The sequence below is a fragment of the Petromyzon marinus genome, chromosome 23 (genome assembly GCF_048934315.1).
Source record: "Petromyzon marinus isolate PM22_M1 ecotype Great Lakes invasive population chromosome 23, UKy_Petmar_22M1.pri1.0, whole genome shotgun sequence".
NCBI lineage: Eukaryota > Metazoa > Chordata > Hyperoartia > Petromyzontiformes > Petromyzontidae > Petromyzon > Petromyzon marinus.
In genome coordinates, this window is record NC_133689.1 from 10,148,473 (window position 1) to 10,172,439 (window position 23,967).

The 23,967-nt window shown below is 45.1% G+C and overlaps 1 protein-coding gene across 2 annotated transcripts in view; it reads right to left on the bottom strand.

Moving 5' to 3' along the window:
• LOC116945092 (CUB and sushi domain-containing protein 1-like) overlaps positions 1-23,967 on the bottom strand; it is a 630,678-nt gene that overhangs the window by 248,197 nt on the left and 358,514 nt on the right. For both annotated transcript variants that reach the window (XM_032959197.2, XM_032959196.2), the window contains exons 19-23: positions 20,306-20,422; positions 17,528-17,746; positions 15,605-15,793; positions 11,192-11,361; positions 8,881-9,037 (exon numbers count right to left, since the gene is read on the bottom strand). In XM_032959197.2, coding sequence (XP_032815088.2) covers positions 8,881-9,037; positions 11,192-11,361; positions 15,605-15,793; positions 17,528-17,746; positions 20,306-20,422 — 852 coding nt within the window. The remainder of the gene's footprint in view (positions 1-8,880; positions 9,038-11,191; positions 11,362-15,604; positions 15,794-17,527; positions 17,747-20,305; positions 20,423-23,967) is intronic.

The window sequence follows — 23,967 nt, forward strand, 5'->3', positions numbered from 1 at the left end:
CCACAACACAAGCGGCCTTCATCAGGTGAAGGGACGAGACTGTCTGGAGGACAGCGCTGGAGTGAAAAAGCCACGTTCAGATCGCGACCTTTAAGCTGTGTGAGAAGAAACAAAGCGCCTTAGAGTCGTGGCATCTCTTCAGAAAGGTGAGAGACTTGATTAGAGAGGGATTCCACACAACCTTAAGATCATTCAACAAACTCCGGGATAAGAAGGCTCAACTAATCGAGTCTCTCACCTTTCTGAAGAGATGCCGCGACTCTAAGGCACTTTGTTTCTTCTCACACAGCTTAAAGGTCGTGATCTGAGCGTGGCTTTTTCACTCCAGCGCTGTCCTCCAGACAGTCTCGTCCCTTCACCTGATGAAGGCCGCTTGTGTTGTGGCCGAAACGTCATGAGAATATTATTGTGTTATTTTATGTTATCAATTTATTATTTTATTCTCATTCTACGTGACTTTACCGAAAGAACCAAAGAAGATGAATCCTTGCAGTCACGAAAGCTTTAAATCGAAATCTTAACACCTGTTTTGTTGCCAGAAAAAAGGGGAATTTTTTTTCTCATATTTTGATACTGGCAAAGGAGGTCCCATGATGTAGATGCTAAACCCGAGGTCTCATTACTCTAATAGTGCAATTTCTTTGTGCTGTACGCCTTTTGGCGTCCTCTGGTCTAACACCGTTTTGAGACTCGGATCAAAAGAAAGCTGTCTCTGGTGTGGACCAATCAGTTTCAAGGACAATGCCAATATATTATCAGAGTGTGTTTTTTGTTTACATTCTGACCACAAGTATTGTGGTTAATGCAGACATGATTCCTCGTAAAAGGTTTCAGTTTGGTGTTTTAACATCTCAACACCTAAATCTTGATTTAAAGCTTTCGTGACTGCAGGGATTCATATTCTTGGTTCTTTCGGTAAAGTCACGTAGAAGGGAAACAATAAAATAATAAAAATATAAAACAATAACATTCTCACGACGTTTCGACTGCAACACAAGCAATCATCAGGTGTGAAAACCACACCTGATGATGAAAACCACACCTGATGATGATTGCTTGTGTTGCAGTCGAAATGTCGTGAGAATTTTATTGTTTTATGTTTTTATTATTTTCTTGTTTCACTTCTACGTGACTTTACCGAAATAACCAATAATATATCTCAACACCTGTTTTGTTGCCAGAAAAAAGGGGAAAACCTATTCTCTGGCAAAGGAGGTCCCATGATACTGCATGTGTATTAGAGCACCGTTACCATTTTTTCACAGGCTAATGCTTGTTTTATTTATCCGGCGCAAATGGAAAAAAAAAAGAAATAATAATCCAACTGAGTATGTAGATGTCGCAGAGGACTTTTGTTTATTTAAACATGAACGCGCACGATGCATGGTGTTGTGAGAAGGTGGTACTGAAAATTTCGTGTTTAAGCAGGGTGGGTGTTTGGTGTACTATCGCTATCGAAATCGCTGAAGCCTCCCGTAAATCACGTGATTTCTGTGTGGCCACCCCAACTCTTATCCCCCCCCCCCTCTCCCCACCACCCCGTGTGCAGTGTCGAGGCTCTGATTCAGCCCCTTCCTTTTCCATCATTTTCCTCTCATTTCCCATTCTCTTATCTTCTTTCTTCCCTCTCCCATTTCTTTATCTTTTTTTCCATGCGTTACTAAAATCTGCACCTCCGATTAGCGCGGCTGCCTACATATGCTGCGAAAGAAGTTCAATATACACAGATGCTTGACTCAATTTTCCCCTTCCCCGTGGTGTGTCATGGGGAAAAACTTGTGAGCACAATATATTTTGGAAGAGGTTATTTTTAAAATCCGGGTTAATGACTACAACTGTACGGGCCAGATAGGTGGAATTTCCTGCTCTTTAAATAGTGCTAGAAGCATAATATCCTCAGAATTTGATTGCAGGTTTGGGCAAACAACTTGCAGGCTCCAAACAATCCAGGAAATAATTGTGGATGTAACCAGCAAAAGGAGGATGCAAAGGATTGATACCATGTCTTCTGACATTGGCATTGGATTTGCACCCAGAACTCAGGGCCAGAGACTATAAGAAAAAATCTTGAAGTTAGCTTTCAACTGCTCATGGTTGTGGGATTTAGTACAAAATAAGACATGATTACAGGATCTCGTAGCAACAATAGCCTTGGCACTGATGATGTCTTTAATTATATTACTGTAAAGATTAATACATTAACCATAGCTGTCTGAGAAGGATGTTAGTAATTCATTCTGAAGACAGCATAGAAAATATAGATGGCTGGAAGAGAAAGTGACAGGCAAAGTGTTGAAGATACAATTAGACAAAATATGTTGTGCTGGGTGGGACAAGTGAGCACGATGGGGGGAGGGCCGAATGGTGGCCCTGAACCAGCAGTGGAAATCCCAAATTCCTTTGGTGGGGCGAGCAGCCTTTGCATAGGAATACTCGATTCGTTCTCTGATGTCAACTGGAGTGTAGGGAAGAAAGGGTTGGTGAAGTGTTGGCCACAACACCCCCTCATGGGCTCTGTTGTCTATTGCTATGTTACATCACACCTCTGATTAGCGCCCCACACCTCCGATGACAGCGGTTGGCTACGTACGTTGCGAAAGAAGTTCCACGTACTTGCATACGTAACAAGAATTATGTCCGTATTATTAATTTATTTAAAAGCAATTACTTTTTTCACAATGATGTCTCTGCTTGACTTGACATGGCATTTTTTTGTTACATAAATCTGTCATGTCAACACCCCTGAATTGATTTCTGTGTTATAGGCACTTTACCACAATTCTCTCAAACTTAGCTTTAAATGTAATTACGTGAGAATATTTTGAACAAAAATGTATTTCATTAAACTCTCCGATGCAACATTAGGAAAGTATTGCATGACAATCTTTCCGTCAATATCGTCGTCGCGTTTCTGCCGAAGCGCCTTCCGAAATAAGAAACGAATGCGGTTGTGAAACGAAATTAAGACTGTCTTTAGGTTTAAATAATTTGGCAAATTCCATTTCTGAGAAACGGAATGTTTTAAATGTGTTTGCCGTGCGATAAAAAAACATTTCTGCAGCGAGATACACGAAGCGGTGCGCCAACTTCGAAGCAGTTCTACGATCTTGATTTGAAGCTTTCGTGACTGCAGGAATCCATACTCTCCGGTTCTTTCGGTAAAGTCACGTAGATGGAAAAAATAATATACGACGTTTCGGTCGCAACACAAGCGTCCGTCTTCAGGTGAAGCGTCCGTGTTCAGGTGAAGACGGACGCTTGCGTTGCGACCGAAACGTCATATTTTCTTTTATCATTTTTTTCTTATCTACATGACTTTACCGAAATAACTAAATGAAGACTGCTGTTTCACATAATCCACATTTTGTAATCACTGTGCTGAACTTTGTACATGTAAATACCATGGGGTAACATGGCATTCCCATTTATACTATTTATTGTAATGCATTGCTGAGTCATTTTCAGGCCAAATGATTTTGGGAGTTGAGTCAGCCCATCATCCCTCCAGGATTATTAAAGTAAGTATCCACTTCCCTGCAGGAGTGGGTGGCCTATGAGAGATTATGTCCACCACTAGCACAGCATTAATGGACTTCATTACAACCCCACGATCATTCGAGGATGAATAACTCTTAGATTTTGTATTCACAATAACAAGTTTGAGATGATTGGCCAATTTTGTTGTGCTATTTTTGACCGTGAATGCATTAGAGAAAACGTAATCAAAGGTACAGAAAGCCCTATGGTGTGAACGAATATGCGCACCAGAAACACAGTGTCGAGATGTCAACTACCTCGCCTGGCATACAGGAGTTCGTCGGTTCGATTCCCGACCCTGATGCCTGTATATTTGTAATTCGCGTGTCTCTCTCCTCCCGTGGCCACGTGGATTTTTTTTTTGCGGACCCTCTGCTTTTTTCCTCCACATTTAGAAACGTGCGTTTACAGCATTTGGCTGCTGCAGCAACCTCGATTGGAACTCACAACCTGCGTATTGCGAGCAGATTGCGATTAGGGCATGCAAAAAATAAGTCGGTGCACTGCCCTGGGCACGCTTACGAGAGTCAGCGAGGTTCGATGCGCAATAGCGTCGGTAGAGCGTGGCCGTGGCAAAGGGCTCGCGCCAAGCAAGCAAGCGTGAGTGCCGGTGAGCGCACGCCCAGTGCGGTGAATGCACGCAGGCGTTAACGCCCGCGGCGTGCGAGCACGCAGATGCGATGGAGCAACGTGTCACACGAGCGACAATAAGTGTCGGAATGTTGCGAGGTGCGAGTTGCGAGCGAGCGTATGTGAGGAACACGCAAAGCGCGAACTCCTGCATTCACGCACACGTGCAGCGGTGCTCAGCAGGGGATTGGTGAGGCAGCATTTCTGGAACGCCAGATAGTGGCGTGAGTTTCAGGGAGGCTTCACACGTCGACTTGTCGAGAGACAGTCCAAGCGCCAAAGGAGAAATGGGCAGCATTAATTTTTGACGGTGGTCAAAATTCCACATTCCCATGAAAGATCCAGTACTTTCACCGGGTATAAATAACCACAAAGTGCAAATACATCTCCTGCATGTATCTGTCCCTCCACAGAAAAAAAAATATAGAAGAAATATTTTTTATGCTTCCCATAAACCACAAGGCCTTCTGAGAGTGCATAATTTCAGCAGAATGTGTTCACTACATGCAACCTCTAAACCGGCTTTGACATACACTGTCTCATCCGCAGAGCCGAGCATGCTTGAACCGCTAAAACTGCTCGACATTAAAGGCAGGGACCCTCTTCATTTCAGATAAAGCTCCTGAGTTCAACACAAAATAATATCAAGCGCCACACAGCGTAATAATTTGTGTCATCGTTTGCATCCTCCACAGTGACCAGAGCCATTAATTTGTGTTATGCATTCAAAGAGTGGTCACTGTTGACATTCCACAAAGTGGCACAACTTGTTTAACCATGCCCGAGGGATCATGGCCGGAGTCATTTCCTGACCGGGAATCGAATTAACAACCCCTCGCTATGGAGTCGAGGACTCGAACCATGCCCTTGCCATTTTGGAACTTGACCATGTGCAAGTTTTTGTTGTATGTTTTGGATTGTTTTGTTCATGTTTCTTTGGTTGCTTTTGTAACCACGTTTATGTGACCAGGGCACCCCACCCCCGCCCCCGAAGAAAAAGAGCATTTCTCGCCCAATGGGTTTTACTCATGCCACAATAAAACCTAAAACCATGGTGCCACGTAAAAACAATGCAAATCACTATTACACTCAAGAAATCATCATCCCCGTATTAACCGGCTGTGTTGAGTGCACGGACCGCTAGTCTACGCAGGCACTCAATTGAATAGCAGTGAGCCCGGGGGCAAAGCTTATTATAAATGCTGCGGCCGTCGTCAGAACACCGCTGAGCGTCTCTTAGTCTCATGCTGACAAGGGCACGAGACTCAGCTTTCTCAGCCTGATCCCCTGAGGATGCTAAAAGGCAGGAAAATAATGCCGTTGTCTCCACGCCAGTGGTGGCCTTCGCTAAACCGCCCCCGCTGACATGAACATAGCGGAATGCATCCCGTATCCACTTTTCACAATGGTGCTTGTGAATTCCGTCCACAGCGAAAGCCAGAAAGAAAGAAGGAGACAACGGGAAAATGGCGAGGCTATTCCACTCTCACTTTTACGGGCCACACGGCGAGTTGGCGTCCCGGTGCAATGCGAGGGAGGGTTACGACTCACATTTAAATGCACCGGTGGCAACAGGATCCAGGCTGTAACAAATTCGGACCTTGCACAGGGGGCACAACTCATCGCCGCCCCTCTGAGGAGGAACGCTTCAAACACAAAACTGTCCCTTTATTTTCAAATGTATTTTTAGCACTGTATTTATTTACTACTTAGCTTCCTCATGCTATTCGTTGTGCACGATTGCACTTTGTTTTCTTGTTGTTGCGCGGGTTGCAATTTGCTTTGCTCGGTCAGTGTTAGCCGCTGAGGGCATGACGGGTTTCTTATTTCATTCCTGTTGCTCTGTGCCCTCCCCCACCTCCCCGGTACCGTCCCCATTCCATTGAGGGCGATATTTGCACGTGAAATAAAGACCGACTGACTGATTGATCAAACGAGTGTCACGTTGTCAGAATTGCCTGACGGCCACCGTAGCAATGTGGGATTTCCTCAAAGTGATCAAGTGTGTGTGTGTGTTTTTATATAATGTGACTTTCAAAATGCAATGTGAGCAGTGACGTCTTGTTCATGTTAAAAATACAATGTTGTGGTAGGGGGTCATTTGTGTGTGTGTATGTGCAGTCAGTGGGTGATGAAGCTGAAAGCATGAATTCACTACACTCCGGAAACCTTGTTTAAACAAAGGTGGCTCAAACCTGGATTTTAACAAACCCATGTTATAAGCAGTGCTGACTCATTGCTAAGTAACAAACACCCACTTCAACAGAGTTGACATCATTGACGGGGGACTGTAACAAATTGAGCGATGTTACCATTATTTATCCAAGGTTTCTCCCCAGTTTGACAGTAAACCCAGTGTCACCTGATTTTCTGGGGTATTAAAAAAGTGTTGTGCACACACAACTGGAATATAAAATGCTTTCCGGAACACTGAACCTGTTTATCATACATAAGAAGTGTTTCGGGTTAGATCGTGTGACTATATAAATGTGTCGTTCAACCCGCCACCACTAACTAGTAAGGGTTGTCACCAGGGGCGGAGCCATGGGGGGTGACAGGGGTGACATTCTGCGTATAAGTGTACGACACTCGGTCTGGCGGACTCCGTGCAACTGCATTGTCAGAGTGTGTCACCAACCGATGGAGTCTAGTTCAACAGCCTGACGACTCTCTAATCATTCTTGAAATTAACATTACCCCGGCCTGAAATCCTGGCTCTGCCCCTGGTTGTCACGTGAACAGAACATGCCAATTCGTCACTAGTACAGCACACCGGAATAAATGTTGTGGCTTGGCTCTCCAACACACCGGTGCGCTGTACTAGTGACGAATTGGCCACGTTCTGTTTACTTGACAACCCTTACTAGTTGGCCGTGTCGGGTGGTGACGGGTTTAACGACACATTTATATATTTACGTGATCTAACCCAAAAACACCTCTATTATGGATGATATTCGTCGCGAAAGCCTCCCGCGTGTTAAACTCTTTATCATACATCACCAATTGCGTGGCGTGCTGCAATTGCGAGGGTAAGCTTTTGTGATGGTTTAGTACAATGAATTGCAATCCCAGCAACATCCGAGTTCATTTCCTGAACTGGGTCTGGGCTTCGCCTAGATTGACTCAACATGAATTAAGTACCCAGGTGCGGTGTGTCGAAATACTAGCCGACAGAAAACAAATCCAGACGGGCACACACGGTGTGCTTGTAACTACACCGAGAGACAGCGTGGATCCGAGAAAATACATGCAAATCACAGATATCCTATTCAGATATAAAGCATGCAAATCACAAATTCAATGTGAAAAAAGTTAGCAGCTCTGATAGTATGCGCGCTGCGACTCGAAGGGATGAAGGATGATGGATACAACTGGAAATGGAATGGCAGACACACAACATAAGTGGATTCAGCTGGTTGGATGACCACCTCAGAGATGGAGCGGATGAGATCAGTTCATGTACGGTTAGTGAGATGGATTGTGGCAAACACGATCGTGAGAGATGGGGGGGTGGGCAGCTCTTTATCCAGTAGTGCATAGACAACGGTTGATGATAATAACACGTATCAAGTCACAGAGTCTCTTTGGAAAAAAATAAGTGTGGAAGCGATGGCTATCTCCGTTGGTGACCTTGAGCTATTGTGTGTGCCAAAGACGTGTGAACTCATATGGGATGTATAAACACGCATTAATTGGATGAAAATATCTTCATAAATAGAGGACTGCAGAGCTTGGGCAATGTTGGGCCCGGCTCACTGCCTGGCTGCCTTTCCAGTTTGTATGTGGTTCCTCAGCGAATACGAGATGAAATTTTTGCATGAATTAAATAAAAAAAATCGAAACATTATTACATGGGGTAAAAAAGTGCCTTTTAAAATTAACCGAGTTCGTCTATGGCGGAGAAGAACATTTGGGGGTGCCGCGGTGGCAAGGTATTAACGACTTCGCTTGGTATACAGGAGGTCATGGGTTTGATCCCGACTCTGATGCATGTATATTTGGAGTTTGCAAGTTCTCCCCGTTGTCGCGTGGATTTTTTTCCAGGTCCTCCGGTTTTTCCTCCACATTTAGAAACATGCATTTAGAGTATTTGGCTCCTATGAATCTCCATATGATAAGCCACTCCGTTGGGCTATCATTTGTGGTCAGGTCCCTTCTGAAAAATAACTATATAGCTCAGTGGGCCTTACCTGGTAAAATAAAATTATAGTTTTAGTTAAGTTCAATTTGCATCACAGAGGTTTACTGGAAGGTTCCTGCGGATGATAGGCTGACTAACCCCAATCTTCTTGCAAGGTTTATCAAACTTGCTGCATTCGTGGAAAGCCAACAATGGTCACCCAAATGGGGAGCGGTGGGTGTAGCGGTTAGCGCACCACGCTACGAACCCCGGCGACCCGAGTTCGATTCCCGCTCACGGCCAACACCAGTGACGATTATCTGAACTGGTCCTGGGCTTCCCCAAGGTGGACTCAGCCTCAAATGAGTACCTGGTGTGGTGTGTAAACATTGCCACCAGGGAGACAAAGGCGGTCGGGCGTGGTGCTGTCCACCCACCCCCTCGTATACCGTTCCGGCCTTCGTAGGTGCTCGCTAACAGCACTTGCCCCAGCAGTCTGTTAAGGCTATACGGGGGCTCTTTGTATTTGCCTTTGTCTTTGTTCAGAGTGACGAGTTCAGAGTTGCACCGTGTGCGTGCGACCCGCGTCTCACTGGTGTAGATGAGCTGAAAGCCCTGGTCGGTGCCGTCTCCGTCGCTGTTGAACTCCAGCCACAGGTGGTTGGAGGTGCTGTTGAGCACCAGGTCCTGCATGCTCGTGTCCGCAAAGGCACCCAGCAGCCTGGAGAAGCTGTCCTCACCGTCGTACACCTCCACGCACCGTCGGTCAAGGCAGCCATGGGGAAAGGAACAGCAGAAGCACCTTGAGAGTGATGAATCTGAATGGCTGAGCTGAATCACATTCAATACTGTCTCTATAGACACGCATATATATATTTAGTTTCCCGCACCTCTGATTAACACGGTTGGCTTACATACGGTGTGAAAGAAGTTCAAGTGGCGAAGTTTTCACATTGCACCAGGTGCTCATTTCAGGCTGAGTCGACGTAGGGGAGGCCCAGGACCAGTTCAGATAATCGTCACTGGTGTTGGCCGTGAGCGGGATTGGAACTCAGGCTGGTGGGTTCATAGGGTAAAAACGGTCACTGCATCGCGCTTTTTCAGGTGCGCTTCTGCGGCCGTCTGGAACGCTCTTCTTTTCATTATTAGGAAGGCACTGGAGCTGTGCACTTTTAAATCACATCGATTGAAAACTAATTTCTTTAAAACTTATTTTTGTGTTTAGTTTGCTGTCCTTCCACCGCACCTCCTATTCATATGATTGGCTCAACATACATACCATTTGTTTCATATATATAAAAGGAGTGTGGCCTATGGTATAAATATGTAATCCAGCAGTTTGGGGGTCAGGTTAGTGGATAGCTCAAAATAATATGACAACCCTTCCGTGATCATTTGAATGCACTGTTGTGAATCGAGGTCATTATATAATTGGCAAATCGTGATAATATTTTGAATGACGAAATTAATTAACCCATCTATATATAAAAGTCAAAAATTGTTCGTGTGTGGGTTTGTGTGTGGGTTTGTGGGTTTGTGTCTTTTCGCGCGCTTGCGAAGGATTTGGCTCTCCAATGGTGGGGTTTACGTAAAATAAAAATAGCCAGGTACCACGCCATAAGCCCCGCCGTGAACAAGCGCTATTCCTTTTTCACATCTGTCAACTTTTAATTAGCTAAATTAGCGATTTAGTGCGATTTGTGTGTGCTTTCTCTTTAATTATTTATGACTCGTGCACGACCATACCAACTCACGCGCCTTTGGTGGGGGGGACGGGCCATGCCAAGTCGCACGCCTTCGTTGGGAGTGAGGGGGACATTTTAAGTTGCGTTAAAAATCCTACTAAAATACACTAAACGCTCAGGTAAATTCTTCACTGTCTCATGTCCCCCCTACCCCGATACGTGCAGTTACTACTATACAGTCGGTAGATGCAACCACTAGAGGCCGTAGATATTACTGCAGAGCAGCCAGGGAGATAATGGCTGGGGGGGGGGGGGGCGTCAGGGGATAGCAGCCCAGCCCCAGCCTGCCAAGGTGCCACCTCGGCCGGCTGGACAATCTAGGCGAGGCCGGAGGCTCTGCATGGGACTAGGCCTCACCACGCCACTCTTGTCAGGTGTACTGCTATCGAGTCAGCATGTACTACTGTAGTGATAGCAGGTACCACCACAGTCAGTACGCACTGCTGTTGGATTTTTAAGAGTAGTATTGAAAAAAAAAATTGGCCCGGGCAACGCCGCGTATATAAGCTAGTTCCTTTATAAACTTTACACGCATAATAACTGAACATTACTCATCATCACCTATACAATGCAAATGGATGTATTAGAAGCATATTGCGGTCATTGATTTAGTTAATTGAAGAACTGTCATGCCTTCTGCTGGTTTATGGTACTGCCAGTCTGTGGCGAGTACAGCAAATAGGTTGTCATCATATCCATACGCATCATTTAGTGCTATCCCGTCTTGTTTCATTAACACAGCACGTAACATACAGGAATAGCATAATTCTAGATTTGAAGCTTTCGTGACTGCAAGGATTCATACTCTTTGGTTTTTTCGGTAAAGTCACGTAGGTAAAATTTAAAATAAAAGAAAACAACTAAATTAAATCACGACGTTTCGGAGGCAACACAAGCTTCCGTCTTCAGGTGGAACAAGCGTGGTTGCTCTTATATCAAGCTTTAGCCACGCATGACTACGGGCATCTTCAGGAGCTTGGATGAGGGGCTTCCCTGAAGGCGGGGGAAATGCCATACGCGTGGCCCGACACCGCACTCGGATTGCCAGTGGCTGCGAAACGAGAGCGCGACGAGCGAACTATTTCGCCGACGTCACAAGAGACACACGGCCGCGGACGTCCTCTCACTGCACGGGCCCGGCGAGGTCGAGGAATCTAACCTTGAGCAGGTCGCCGTGGCTCAGCTTGAAGGTCCTCGCCGTCAGCTGCACCCCGCGCCCGGCGCTCACCTCCACGCTGTACATGCACTCGTGGTGCCGCCCGTAGTGCCGCGGGTAGTTGGGTGACAGCAACACGCCCTCGTTGCCCCGCAGGGCCACCCCACACTCCGCTGTCGTACGCACACAAAGACAACGATCCCCCGCTTTAGCCTCTCACGGACAGCTGGGCGCGAGTGCTGTTAGCTAGCTGCGCCTATGAAAGCCTGCACGGCGCACGAGGGGGTGGGTGGCCAACACCACGCCCGGCCGCCTTGTCTCTCCGGTGGCGAAGCTTAACACGTCGCACCGGGTACTAATTTGAGGCTGAGTCGACCTTAGGGGAGGCCCGGAACCGGTTCAGATAATCGTCCCTGATGTTGGTCGTGAGCGGAAATCGAACTCGGGTCGCCGGGTTTGTAGCACAGCACGCTAACCGCTACACCACCGCTCCCCACACAAACACATGTGCACATGCACTCTATAAATCTACCCACCTCTCGCCGTGTACATAAACACAGACACACAAAGCACGCAAACACAGACCAGTGTATAGGGTAATCGTGTATTCTCTCTCGACAATGGTTACTTTTTTGCTGTCATGCTTATTAATCCATTAGCTATTCTTCTACATAGCTTGTGTTCTATTCAATTGGCTTCCCCAACACAAAACCAAGATGGCACCTCTTTACGTAATGTGCCAGGTGTCATCCGCCACCAGATCAACAAGGGCCAACATTGTGTCATCTTCACTTTAGGCCGGCACAAAAAAGCCCCTAGATGGTGCGTAAGATCGGTGATGTCATCCTTGCATGCAATGCATGCTGGGTGGGATTCCTGCTGAGGTTGGTTGTTTTTAGGCACCTTCGTATGTACCATGAAGGGTGTCCAGATACGTGTGATCCATTTGTTTTCCATTATAAGACAGCAGCTTGAACTATAAATAAAGGAATATCTTGCCAACATATTAACCATGCAGCTCAAACTGCCATCTGATTGTAATTCTTGAATAAGAGATGATGTTATTTCGGATGCCCTGTAATCTAATTTGTTTATGGCAGACAAACATTTGCATAACTGGTAACCCCTTATCAGTGGCTACCTTATTACAGACCAATTCAAACCTTATTGGTCACCCTGCGCCCTTATAAATCTCAACGTTCATCTTACAAAGCCCCATCACAAGGGAGGAACACAAACAAATATACATTCATTTTTTTGCCCGTATTGAAACGGTTGTATGCCGTATGGACCTGAACACTCAATTTCCCTGTACAAGAATATGGGTAAACCGTACGGGTAGACAGGTGTGCATTCGTATCTGGCTGTTGGCTCACCTACTTAGCAGGGATAGAGTGCTTCAATGTTGTGTCTAAGGGATAATTATCCCTTCAATGTTGTGTCTAAGGGAAAATTATCCCTTAGACACAACATTGAAGCTAATTATAATTAGACCTCAATGCTGGGCTCAGAGGACTGGCATGCCTGTTTATGTTTTGTTGTGCGTTTAGTCACCGACGGCTACACTCGAGACCCCGGTTTAACAACGGGTGAATTAAAACCAGATTCGTGCTCACTTTTCAGTGGTTGGACATGGCCACCTGATGAACCAGGCCTCGTCAGAGGACCAACCCTTCCAGAGCCTCTGATATGTTTGTGCCCTTTGAAGAAGGTTCATGCCCAAAACTGTCAACGCTGAATCCATACGTTACCTTTCCGGGCAGTGTTACTTGATGATTGCATCGAGTTTGTGTTCTGTGTGCGCTTACGCGCCACTGCCAACGTGGTGTCACAATTGTCATGAATATCACTTTTAAGAGACAGTATCATAGACACAGCCACAGTAGCCTTATTTAATAAACTCGCTCGTGAACAGATACTTTAAACGAGTGGAAAATAATACAAGAGCAATCTGCTTCTTGAATCTTTTTGGAAAAAAGAAATGTGAAATGTACTTGTGAATGGCATTAATACGAACTATGAGGTTTGTGCTTATGAAAACAATTCAGAAGCAAACTGTATCTGTGTAAAGAGTGATATGATCAGATTGATCTATTATTGCTATTAAATGTGCAGTTCGGTTATGTTCTAATACATGTAACTGCTCAGTTAGATAGGACATTAATAATACATTTTACAATGCGGTTAAGAAAGGGTCAAATTATTCAGTTAGAAATATACAACTTTATTCATGATGTTTAAATGAATTTTAATGTTTAGTGTGAGCGTGCGTGACACCTGCTGTTTCTGTAAATAGGAAGCATCGTTGTTTTATGTGGCGGTATTATAGTGATAACATTGAATGTGTTATTGTGGGTGTGTGCGTGGTGTTGCAGTTTGTATACCAAAATATGATAAACACATTTCTTTAAAAAAATAAGCTTTGATAGATCCATTGCTGGATGAAAGTTTTCCCACACCACGTTAATCGTGGGGGTTGTTAAACCATAAATCTTGACTTAAAGCTTTCATGACTGCAAGGAATTCATATTCTTTGGGTCTTTCAGTAAAGTCACGTAGATAGGTTCAAGTTAATACAAATAAAATAAACAAAAAACACGACGTTTCGATCACAATACAAGCGATCGTCATCAGGAGGAAAGAAAAAAAATCGCTTGTGTTGTGATCGAAACTTCGTGGTTTTTGTTTATTTTATTTTTTTTAATGTGAACCTATCTACGTGGCTTTACCGAAAGACCCAAAGAATTTGTTAAACCACGCTTCACCACGCTGAACTGGTGGAGATAGAGGAGCGTGACCGGTTCAGATACCAATGCCACCGATATAAGATCACAGAAGTCGAACTCAAGCAGCCATAATCTCATACGCCAGCAAGCGACACGGTGTGCCATTACGCCCAGAGAAATAAAGTAGGGCAATTTGGTTAAATGATGTGCAGCTGCAGAGGCGTGGGTTCATATGCCGCCAAATATTGCTTCTCATGGGAATTCTTCATGGAAATGGACCAAATCTCACTCTCAATAGCCGCTGGGTACGTCACCAAAACAGAAAGTGTTCCAGCCAGTAAGATATGCTCCTGCTGTGTTATGGCCACACTCCTCTGTTCACGACCATCGTAATGTAAGCGTCGTATCCATCGTATTGTACCAATGGCATCATGGCCACTTTCATTCCGACTCCAATGTTGTCCGGTTGTAGTGTTAAAGCGCACTTGAAAATCCGACAATTATAAGCGGAAGGCTGACGATTTTTAAGTATAATCTTAGTTCTTTCGGTAAAGTCACGTTGAAGGGAAACAACAAAATAATAAAAAAAATATAAATATATTTTATTATTTTGTTGTTATATATGTTGTTATATATATTTATTTTGTTGTTTCCTTTCAATGTGACTTTACCGAAAGAACTAAGAATATGAATTACTGCAGTCACGAAAGCTTTAAATCAAGATTTTTAAGTATATATATTATTGCCGCTCAAATATATTTTTCAAACATTCTATAAGCTTTGAACATCGGTCTGTGGTAAAAGGGTTTAAAGGAGATTTGGTAAGTATGGTAGAGAACTGCGATGGTATAGTCGTCTGGCCTCGGAGCACCCCAGTTACATTGCTTAACTCAATACTGGCTGGATATCTGTGAAACATAGCTTCATGGCTTTAAGGATTCCTCGAGTAAAAATACATTTACTTCTTCAAATCTCGCAATCAAATTGTGTAAATTCAAATCTGCATCAGGGGGTTAAGAGCCCATGATCCCTCTTTGGTTAACAGAATGTGCACCTCTCTGTGTGCAATTCAACACATTACACACAGAGAGATACACATTACACAGGTAATTCCACGGGGTCAACTCAGCCCATTATTTCCCTGGGGTCAACAGAATGTGTACCTCTTCGTGTGTAAGTCTACACAATACACACGGAGGGGTGCGCATAAACACGGGTAATGCCATGGGTAGACTTGGCCCGCCCCACACCACAATCTCTGGGCGACCAACACACATGAGTGCTAAACCCCCCAATCGCTCATTTGAGCAGAGGAGCCGTTAAGCCTCTAAACCTGTTCTGGCCACACTATCACCACATTCTCCAGTGGGTTGAGATTCTTAGGAAAGAGAGGTGCACACACCCCCACCCCCCACCCCCCACTCCCCAAACTTTTTTCTTTTGCTTTATAATACGTGTCAAAAAGCGAGTCTTATAATCCGGAGAAATACGGAATAGGCGTCGGCATCGTTGCTAGCGTCGCGGCTCTGCTAGCGGTGTAGCCCCGGAGCGAAACTATCGAATAGAGCTGCAAAATCCGGCGGTCGTCCGGGGGCGGCATTTTCGCGCGTCGGCGGAGCCTTGCACGCGCGCTCTCCCCCCGACAGCTGTGAGTCGTGCGGGCAGAGGAATGAAGCTGGTGACCACCTACCCACACACCTTGGGAGTGGAGCGCTCCAGACCCTGCGGCTGCCCCCGAGGCACACGAGACGCGGCGAGCCCTCGAGCCGGTAGCCCGGCGAGCACTCGAAGGCCAGCGCGTCGCCCACCAGGAAGCTGTCGCCCGAGTGGCGGCCGTACGGAGGCATGCCGGGATCGTCGCACGGCTCCAGGTCGTACTCTGATTTGGTCGTCGTTCATGGTAAAGGAAAAAACAAAGTCGGGGGCGTGGGGTGGGGTGGGGTGTGGGGGGGAGAGAGAGAGGAGGGACGGTCATCGCGACCATTGCCAACAATGGCATAGAATAAAGTGCCTTTTTGCCACCGTTGTTTCCTCCTGCCAGAACGTACAAATGTTGACCTCCGAGGGCAACTCCTCGCCTCGTCGTCACCATCATCTGTGTTTTAGGGTTTGTAATTTGTCACGCCGAGGGTAATCTTCAATGACCAGCATATCTGACACCGGCTCTTCAAGGACCTCACACACTTGTCGCATAGTTCGCCTCGCCTTCTATGTCTGTTTCGCAGTCTCATCACCACCGTCTGGCTCGAGGTCTCTTTTGTCATTGGCTTCCGGCTGCGACTCCACACCCAAAGCCTTCGTCCTGTACATGTGAACCCTATCACTCAACCGTATCTGCCTTAATATGCCTACAATGTTTCCCCACTTTGATCTATTATGTATTTCTAAGTCGTGTCACCTATCAAGCCACGAGCTTCCCAGAATTCTCCACATGCATAACTTAAAATGCTTCCACCAACCCAAGCGCCCTTTGCAGACTACAAAGAATAAGTGGAAATGTTTCATGCAAAACTCGTACAATTCCCAGCTACAGCAGCAGCACCAAATCTGTAACATTTGGTTTGAACACATTTTTATTACAATTTGGCATTGTTGTAATAGCTTTTCTGAAAAACTTCACTGCTAAAAGTTTAAAACCTCATGTTTGTTTTGCAGATTATATTTATTACACATTTTCTGTTTAGTACCGCGTGCATTTGTTTTACTTTTCTGCCAATTTGGTTTTAATTTAAACCGAAGTGTTTCACGAAATGTTACGGTTTTTTTATTTGCTCCAGTCACGTAAACCCATTCGTGCGCAATGCTATCCTCGGTTTGTGCCATGTAAAGCGCGCAAAGCTATGAGCGAGTAAACATGCGCGTGCGTAAAAAATTAAAACGTGTTAAGACGACAACGGTGATGATGGAGTTCACAGGTGCGGATGTTCTATGCGAGCGCCCGTGGATTTGATCTGTTTTTCTCCCCACCACCATAAACATTGCTTCGCAATTCACTAACTTCTTCTTTTCTATCCGATGGGAATACTTTTAATTAACACCCTCCCCCCAACTCAGAGATGAGTATTTTTGCTAAACTCTAGTTCTGGAGCAGCCATAATCTACATTGCTTCGGATTTTGAAACACTGCGACTGTGGAATGCTAAAACTTTATATTTGCATACGATAATGATGTTCTGTCTTTGTAGAACCCCTGCCTAGCGAATGTGGAATCCCTACCACAGGCTCAGAAGCCTGGCAATGCGCACTGGTGCATTGATCTGTAGAGCAGGGAAACACTTTCACCGTACGTATTTTAACCGATGTGTGTACCGGACAGCATTTAATCTTGGATGTGATCAATGTATATATGTTTGTTGAACTTCTTTCACACCGTACGCAGCCAACCGTGCTCATTGGCTGACTACACTGAGTGCTGAGAATAACAAAAAAAAAACTGACCAATGGGCAACTGCTTATGAATGTTATCACCATAGCATCCGATAGGAAAATTACGAGTTTAAATCAATCGTTATCGCCCGATGTCCAGTCTCACTTCCCGAAACTCGAACGTCGATTTGACGCCCGCGGTTCCACAGCAGAGTTTCGCGAGTGGCAGCAGAGCCGCGGCGCTTACCCCGGAAGGTGACGTTAAAGCCCTCGTAGGCCATCGAGAAGTCGGAGACGAAACGCAGGTGCACGCGGGGGTTTCTGGTGTGCAGGCCGGCGCGGAGAGGGGCCGGCAGGCCCGAGCCGGCCAGCCGTGCCACGGGCTGGGAAAAGCTGTCGTTCTCGGTGATGAGCAGGTAGTCGTGCTGGCTCTCCAGGTGGAACGTATGGAAGGTGAACTCCACGCCTGCGAGGCACGTGGGGAGGGGGGGCAGGTGTCGGGGGGGGGGGCCTGCCGTAAGCGACCGCCACCGAACGCCCTGTCGTCTGTTCAAACGGGTGTCACTACGCTGGGAGGTCTCCGTCCAGTGGAGGCCATGCCCCCCCCCCCACTCCCCCCCCCCCCAAAACCCCCGCAGCAGAGCAATATGCTCATTTGACACAATGAGACACTTTGGACGAGGATGGTGTAGTCCTACCGGGTGGCACTGTGGTTGGAATGCTAGAATCTCAATTGTGGTTTCATGTGCTATGAACAAGGTCGTCTTAATGTTGATCTTTCGCACCATTTATTGGCAACTGTGCTAATCGGAGGTGCTGGGGAAGGATAAAAAAAACTAAACATGAGTCTTCAATCTAAATTTTAAAGTGCATAGCTCCAATGGCTTCCTAATATCGGAAGAGCGTTCCAGACAGCCGCAGAAGCGCACCAGAAACCCCGCGATGCGGTGACCGTCTTTGTTCGATGGCTAGCCAAAAGCCGCTGCGAGGATGACCGGAATTCGCATGGCGGTTTATGCTCCTTGACGCGATCAGCAAGGTAAAAGGCAGTGTTATTGATTAATGCTTTGAGTTTCTTCACAATTGTAATGTTCCAAGGTAAAATCCCGGTCAGGGGTCAACTGCGATCCTCAAATGAGTCGCCCTTTGCGGCAAAGTCGATGGTGATAATACCATGGATTCATGGGACCCTGCCATGGGAATGTAGAATATTCTTGGAGGGACTGACTCAGCCCATCAAATATCCTTGTCCAAAATAATACATACCGACATTTTTAAAGTAAATATATGGGTGTCATACGGAGAAGGGGACCTTGCCATGGGAATGTGGAATTTTCAACAATGGTTTAGGATTCATAAGGGAGATGTACGCTACCCAATGACTCATCGATGAGACGTTAAAAAAAAACATTTGTTGGGATGATATTAGCCCATCATTCATGACTCCAAGAGGGCATAATTTCACTCCAGCTCAGCTCTTGATCTGAACCGAGGTGGTAGCGATGACCTACAAGATCTTATTTAGGGTGTACGCTTACTTAAAAAAAAGAACCCTCACCTACGGACACGTTTGTCTCCCTCTACGAACGCGTTGATGTTGTGAAAGGTGCCGCATTGTAGGCTGAATAAGCCTCGACGTTATTCTACGCTGGGTTCAAATAGTGAATGCCAAATGGGGCTGCCCAAGGCAAAAATAATCGATAGAGTAAACCTGCATCGACTATAATGCAGAACAAAATAACCGCTATGCCAATGCTCCCCATACACACACACACAGTGAGAATGGAGGACTGAATATTGTTAAGCCGTGCAATGCAAGTTTTTTTTTTTGCAGTGTGAAGAACAAACAAAATTATTTTACACATGACACGCACATATTTGTCAATAAAAAAAAAAACTCAGCGTGAATGTTCGAGCAAGAATGTAGGCTATCTCAAACAACAGGTGTTGCCAAATGCCGAATCCTTGTCACCACTGTCAAGCCAAACTTGCTTCGCTTTCTATGTTTTGCCTGTGAAAAAGCACTCGCTATCCACTAAATTTAGCCATCCATGCACTGCGGTGAACAATGCAAAACTCAAACCACGTCCTATGTGCTCAACCACTAAACGTTCTATAGAGTAAAAAGAGCTGAATATGAAGATTGCAAATGTTAGGGGTAAGTGGACATTATTAGAAGGAAATATGGTTATGGCCACTCCTGGTCACTCCATGCATACATGGGCCATCTCCTACTCGTGATGCAAATTCAGGGAAGTTCCACATTAGTACCAAGTTGGGAGCCAGGCAATCCATATTCTGACCACGATGAATTTCTTATAAAGATGTAACCACTTTGTTGAACCTCCAGAAAGATGATTGATGGAGTCACCCCTCGGCTGAAATGTGAACTCTCAACCCTTTGTGATAATCTTTGGGAGTCGAGTACTTACTCAGATCCAATTACAGCTCCATTTGTTTTACAGGTCAGAATTAATAGGCACACACCAACGTAAGTTAAGCTTCCTGGACACATCTCAGTTTTTATATTTGCCAGGTCAGCATTAATAGACAGGCACCAACTTAGTTTTCCTTTCCATACAAATCTCAATTTTGAGGTTTGTCAGACACATGCGTGAAGCAAGTGAAGGATTAACTATATGAGCAAGTGCTGTTAGCGAGCACCTATGAAGGCTTGGAACGGTACACGAGGCGGTGGGTGGCCAGCACCACGCCCGGCACGCCTTTGTCTCCACGGTGCCGATGTTTCCACATCGCACCAGGTACTCATTTAAGGCCGAGTCGACCTAGGGGAGGCCTTTTCTGGACCAGTTCAGATAATCGTCACTGCTGTTGGTAGTGAGCGGGAATCGAACTCGGGCCGGCCGGGGTTCGTAGAGCAAAGAGAGTCCCTGCGTTTAGCTTGTTCACCTTCCACCGCACCTCCGATTAGCACGGTCGGCAATGTACGGTGCGAAAGAAGTGAAACACACATGCATACAAGTGATCTACCCACAGTACTGCCCAGTGGGGTGAAGTGCGTTACCTTTCCCATGAGACACCTCCACCGTCCATGTGCAGTTGAGAGAATTTTGGTAGAAGTCTGGAAACCTTGGGGACAAAATGGTTCCCTTTGATGCCTGGATGTAGCCACCACACAGCGCTGAAATGAAACACACAAAATCATCAGGGTGTCACAAACAGCAACATGCCATTTAAGCATGGTAGTATATCAGAATTCCACCCCCATCACGACTTTAAACGTTATTACATGTTTCTTTTCACGTATGTTATTTATATTCTGTTGTTGTAACTTGCTGACCTGCCCCGACTGGAGATCTGTGAAAAGAGCTTCGAAGCTCATCAGATTCCTCCAGGATAAATAAAGATTGTGATTCTGTTACGTCTCACAGGTTCTTTTCAACACAGATCTCCCTTGCAATTGGCTCTCACCTCTAAGTAACTCGATGTGACATCTGTTAAACTCCAGCATACAAGTTGTTCCGTATAAAGCATCAATAAATACAACTTTCATTTTATTTTATTTACAAAAGAAAGGTTGCTGTCCACCTATTTTTAAAGACACGCGGGATTTACGGAGTGCATGGGCCAAGCTGCCATTCAGTGGAAGCTTTGAAAGAACATTGTTGCATTAATTTATCAAGCTATTTGTGCTGTGCCGATAGCGCACAACTCACAATGAGAACGCTGCCTGGGATGTCTGTCACTTTCTTGTATTCACAATAGACTGGCGACTGAGTCACAAATGTGGAAGAAATAACCATGATTCTTTGGTTCTTTCGGTAAAGTCACGTAGAATGAGAATAAAATAATAAATTGATCAAATAAAATAACACAATAATATTCTCACGACGTTTCGGCCACAACACAAGCGGCCTTCATCAGGTGAAGGGACGAGACTGTCTGGTAGGACTTTACCGAAAGAACCAAAGAAGATGAATCCTTGCAGTCACGAAAGCTTTAAATCGAAAAATAACCATGAGTTCAGGTACCCCAACAGAGATGAGCACAGTCTCAATGTTCACCGGTGCATTGAAGCAATCTAAACTAAAACTAAACAATGTTTAATTTCACCAGGTAAGGCCCACTGAGCTATGTAGCTCTTTTTCAGAAGCGACCTGGCCACAAATGATAGCTCAAAGAAGTGGCCTATCACGTGGAAATGTATTGCTGCCAAATACTCTAAGCTCATGTTTCTGAATGTGGAGGGAAAAACCTGGAGGACCTGGAGAAAAATCCACACGACCACGGGAATTTCATGCAATTTCCAAATATGCAGCATGCGTCTGGGTCGAGATCGAACCCACAACCTCGTGTATACAATACGAGGTAGTTAACATCTCGCCACCGTGATTGGTGAGATGCCTCACAATCAGGGCAAATTTACTGAACTGAAATATTAATGACTAACCAGCAGCAAAGCCAGCCTTTATTTTTTGGGAAACGCAACTGAGTATGTCATGGTTCTTAATGAGTTTGTTTGATCTTTAACAACATACGCATTACATTCATTTGCAAATGTTCCCACAGAACGCCATTTTTTTTTTGTTGCAGATTAATTCACTGTGTGTACAATTAAACTATCTGCAAACATTGGAAGGCATTCCTCTGTGTCCAATTATGCTCCGGTGAACTTAAAAAAACAGATGCTACAAGTAATTATTTAAAGTGTTTGTGAACGGTCTGGTGATACGTTATCTCTTCGATTTATGGAGCCTTGCTATATGGCCCATTCAGGGGAATTACCCAGAAACATAAAAGCCAACATTTCCAACTCCCCTCCTCTTGCCTTATATAATATCCTTTTTGCAAGCAGCTCTTGTCCACTACAGCAAATTACTTCTTGCTGTGACTATCCCACCTGATGACGGAGGCTTGTGTTGCTTCCGAAACGTCGTGATTTGATTAACTTTATTTTTTTATTTTTACCTACATGACTTTACCGAAAGAACCAAAGAGTAACATTTCCAACTGTGGAAAGTTTTTATCGTCCCAGACATGGCAATGCATTATGGATAGAAAAATATATTTGTTTGATTCTTCACTGACTTTTCTCTACCAAACAACCTGTTGCAACAAATGTGTATATAAATATAACATTAATACATTGGTGGTGCAATACATTATGGGTAACAACAAGTACAGATTGTTTTCATTGAATGTTTACATTTAAAAAAAAACTGTGGAAACATTACTAGTAATAACGTTGAATATGTTGACTATTTTGACAAACGATGAGTAAAATCCGGCCAAGTGGTACCGTGGCAAACACACATCTTAGGGTCAGTCACCAAATATAGCTGTGCAGGGGAGAAAATGTCTCTAATCATCATCATTGGAATAAAGACCTCATTAGAGACCCAAACATCACACATCCATGGGTCTGACATTCCCCCCTCGAAGACACCGGTGGTGTAACCATCAACCGCATAGAAACTTCAACAGGCCGATGCACCATATCTCTTTCACCATGTCTCCTTCACCACATCTCCTTCACCATATCTCCTTCACCACATCTCCTTCACCATATCTCCTTCACCATATCGCCTTCACCACATCTCCTTCACCACATCTCCTTCACCACATCTCTTTCACCACATCTCTTTCACCACATCTCCTTCACCACATCTCCTTCACCACATCTCTTTCACCACATCTCCTTCACCACATCTCCTTCACCACATCTCCTTCACCACATCTCCTTCACCACATCTCCTTCACCACATCTCCTTCACCATATCTCCTTCACCACATCTCCTTCACCACATCGCCTTCACCACATCTCCTTCACCACATCTCCTTCACCACATCTCCTTCACCACATCTCCTTCACCACATCTCCTTCACCACATCTCCTTCACCATATCTCCTTCACCACATCTCCTTCACCACATCTCCTTCACCATATCTCCTTCACCACATCTCCTTCACCACATCTCCTTCACCACATCTCCTTCACCACATCTCCTTCACCATATCTCCTTCACCACATCGCCTTCACCACATCTCCTTCACCACATCTCCTTCACCATATCTCCTTCACCACATCTCCTTCGTGAATGGAGAATTAATTATACGAGCCAGAGTAGTGCGACTGTGGCCATGCAACCCGAAACTATGGGCCGTAGAGTAAACCCACTGCCGTTATCACTCCTTCAACTGACGAGTATGGTCGAATGCCCCCAAGATCCGCGCGTTGTGGTTAGGTCCTCAAGGCAGCCGTGGATTGACAGAGGACTGTAGTGAATCTTAAATAAGTGTTTTTTTTTGTTTGTTTGTTTGTGTGAAGCGAACTCATGGGGCGTTCTACATTCGACAAAGACTAAGACCAAGCGGATAAGAAAATCAGTTCTAGAAAATTTGATACCCCAAAGTGTTTTCTGTCCTTGGGAATCGTTTAAATAAATAAGCTGTGGTGGATAAAAACACAGTGACATAGTTTGTATTTAACGTACAAGGAAAGGATGGATTTAATTTCTCCAATAAAATTGAGCCCTTACGAAAATCATTCATGAAGGCGATCATTATTCAAAAACCTAGACTCTATTAGTTTAAGTTATGGCTCTGCTGTGCTTCACACAGGAGTATGTTTTATCATCATTTCCATCTGTCATAAATACAATCTACTCAGATTGTGCCTATAGATTTTGCTGGATAATATTTATGTGTATACTTGTGCATGCATTC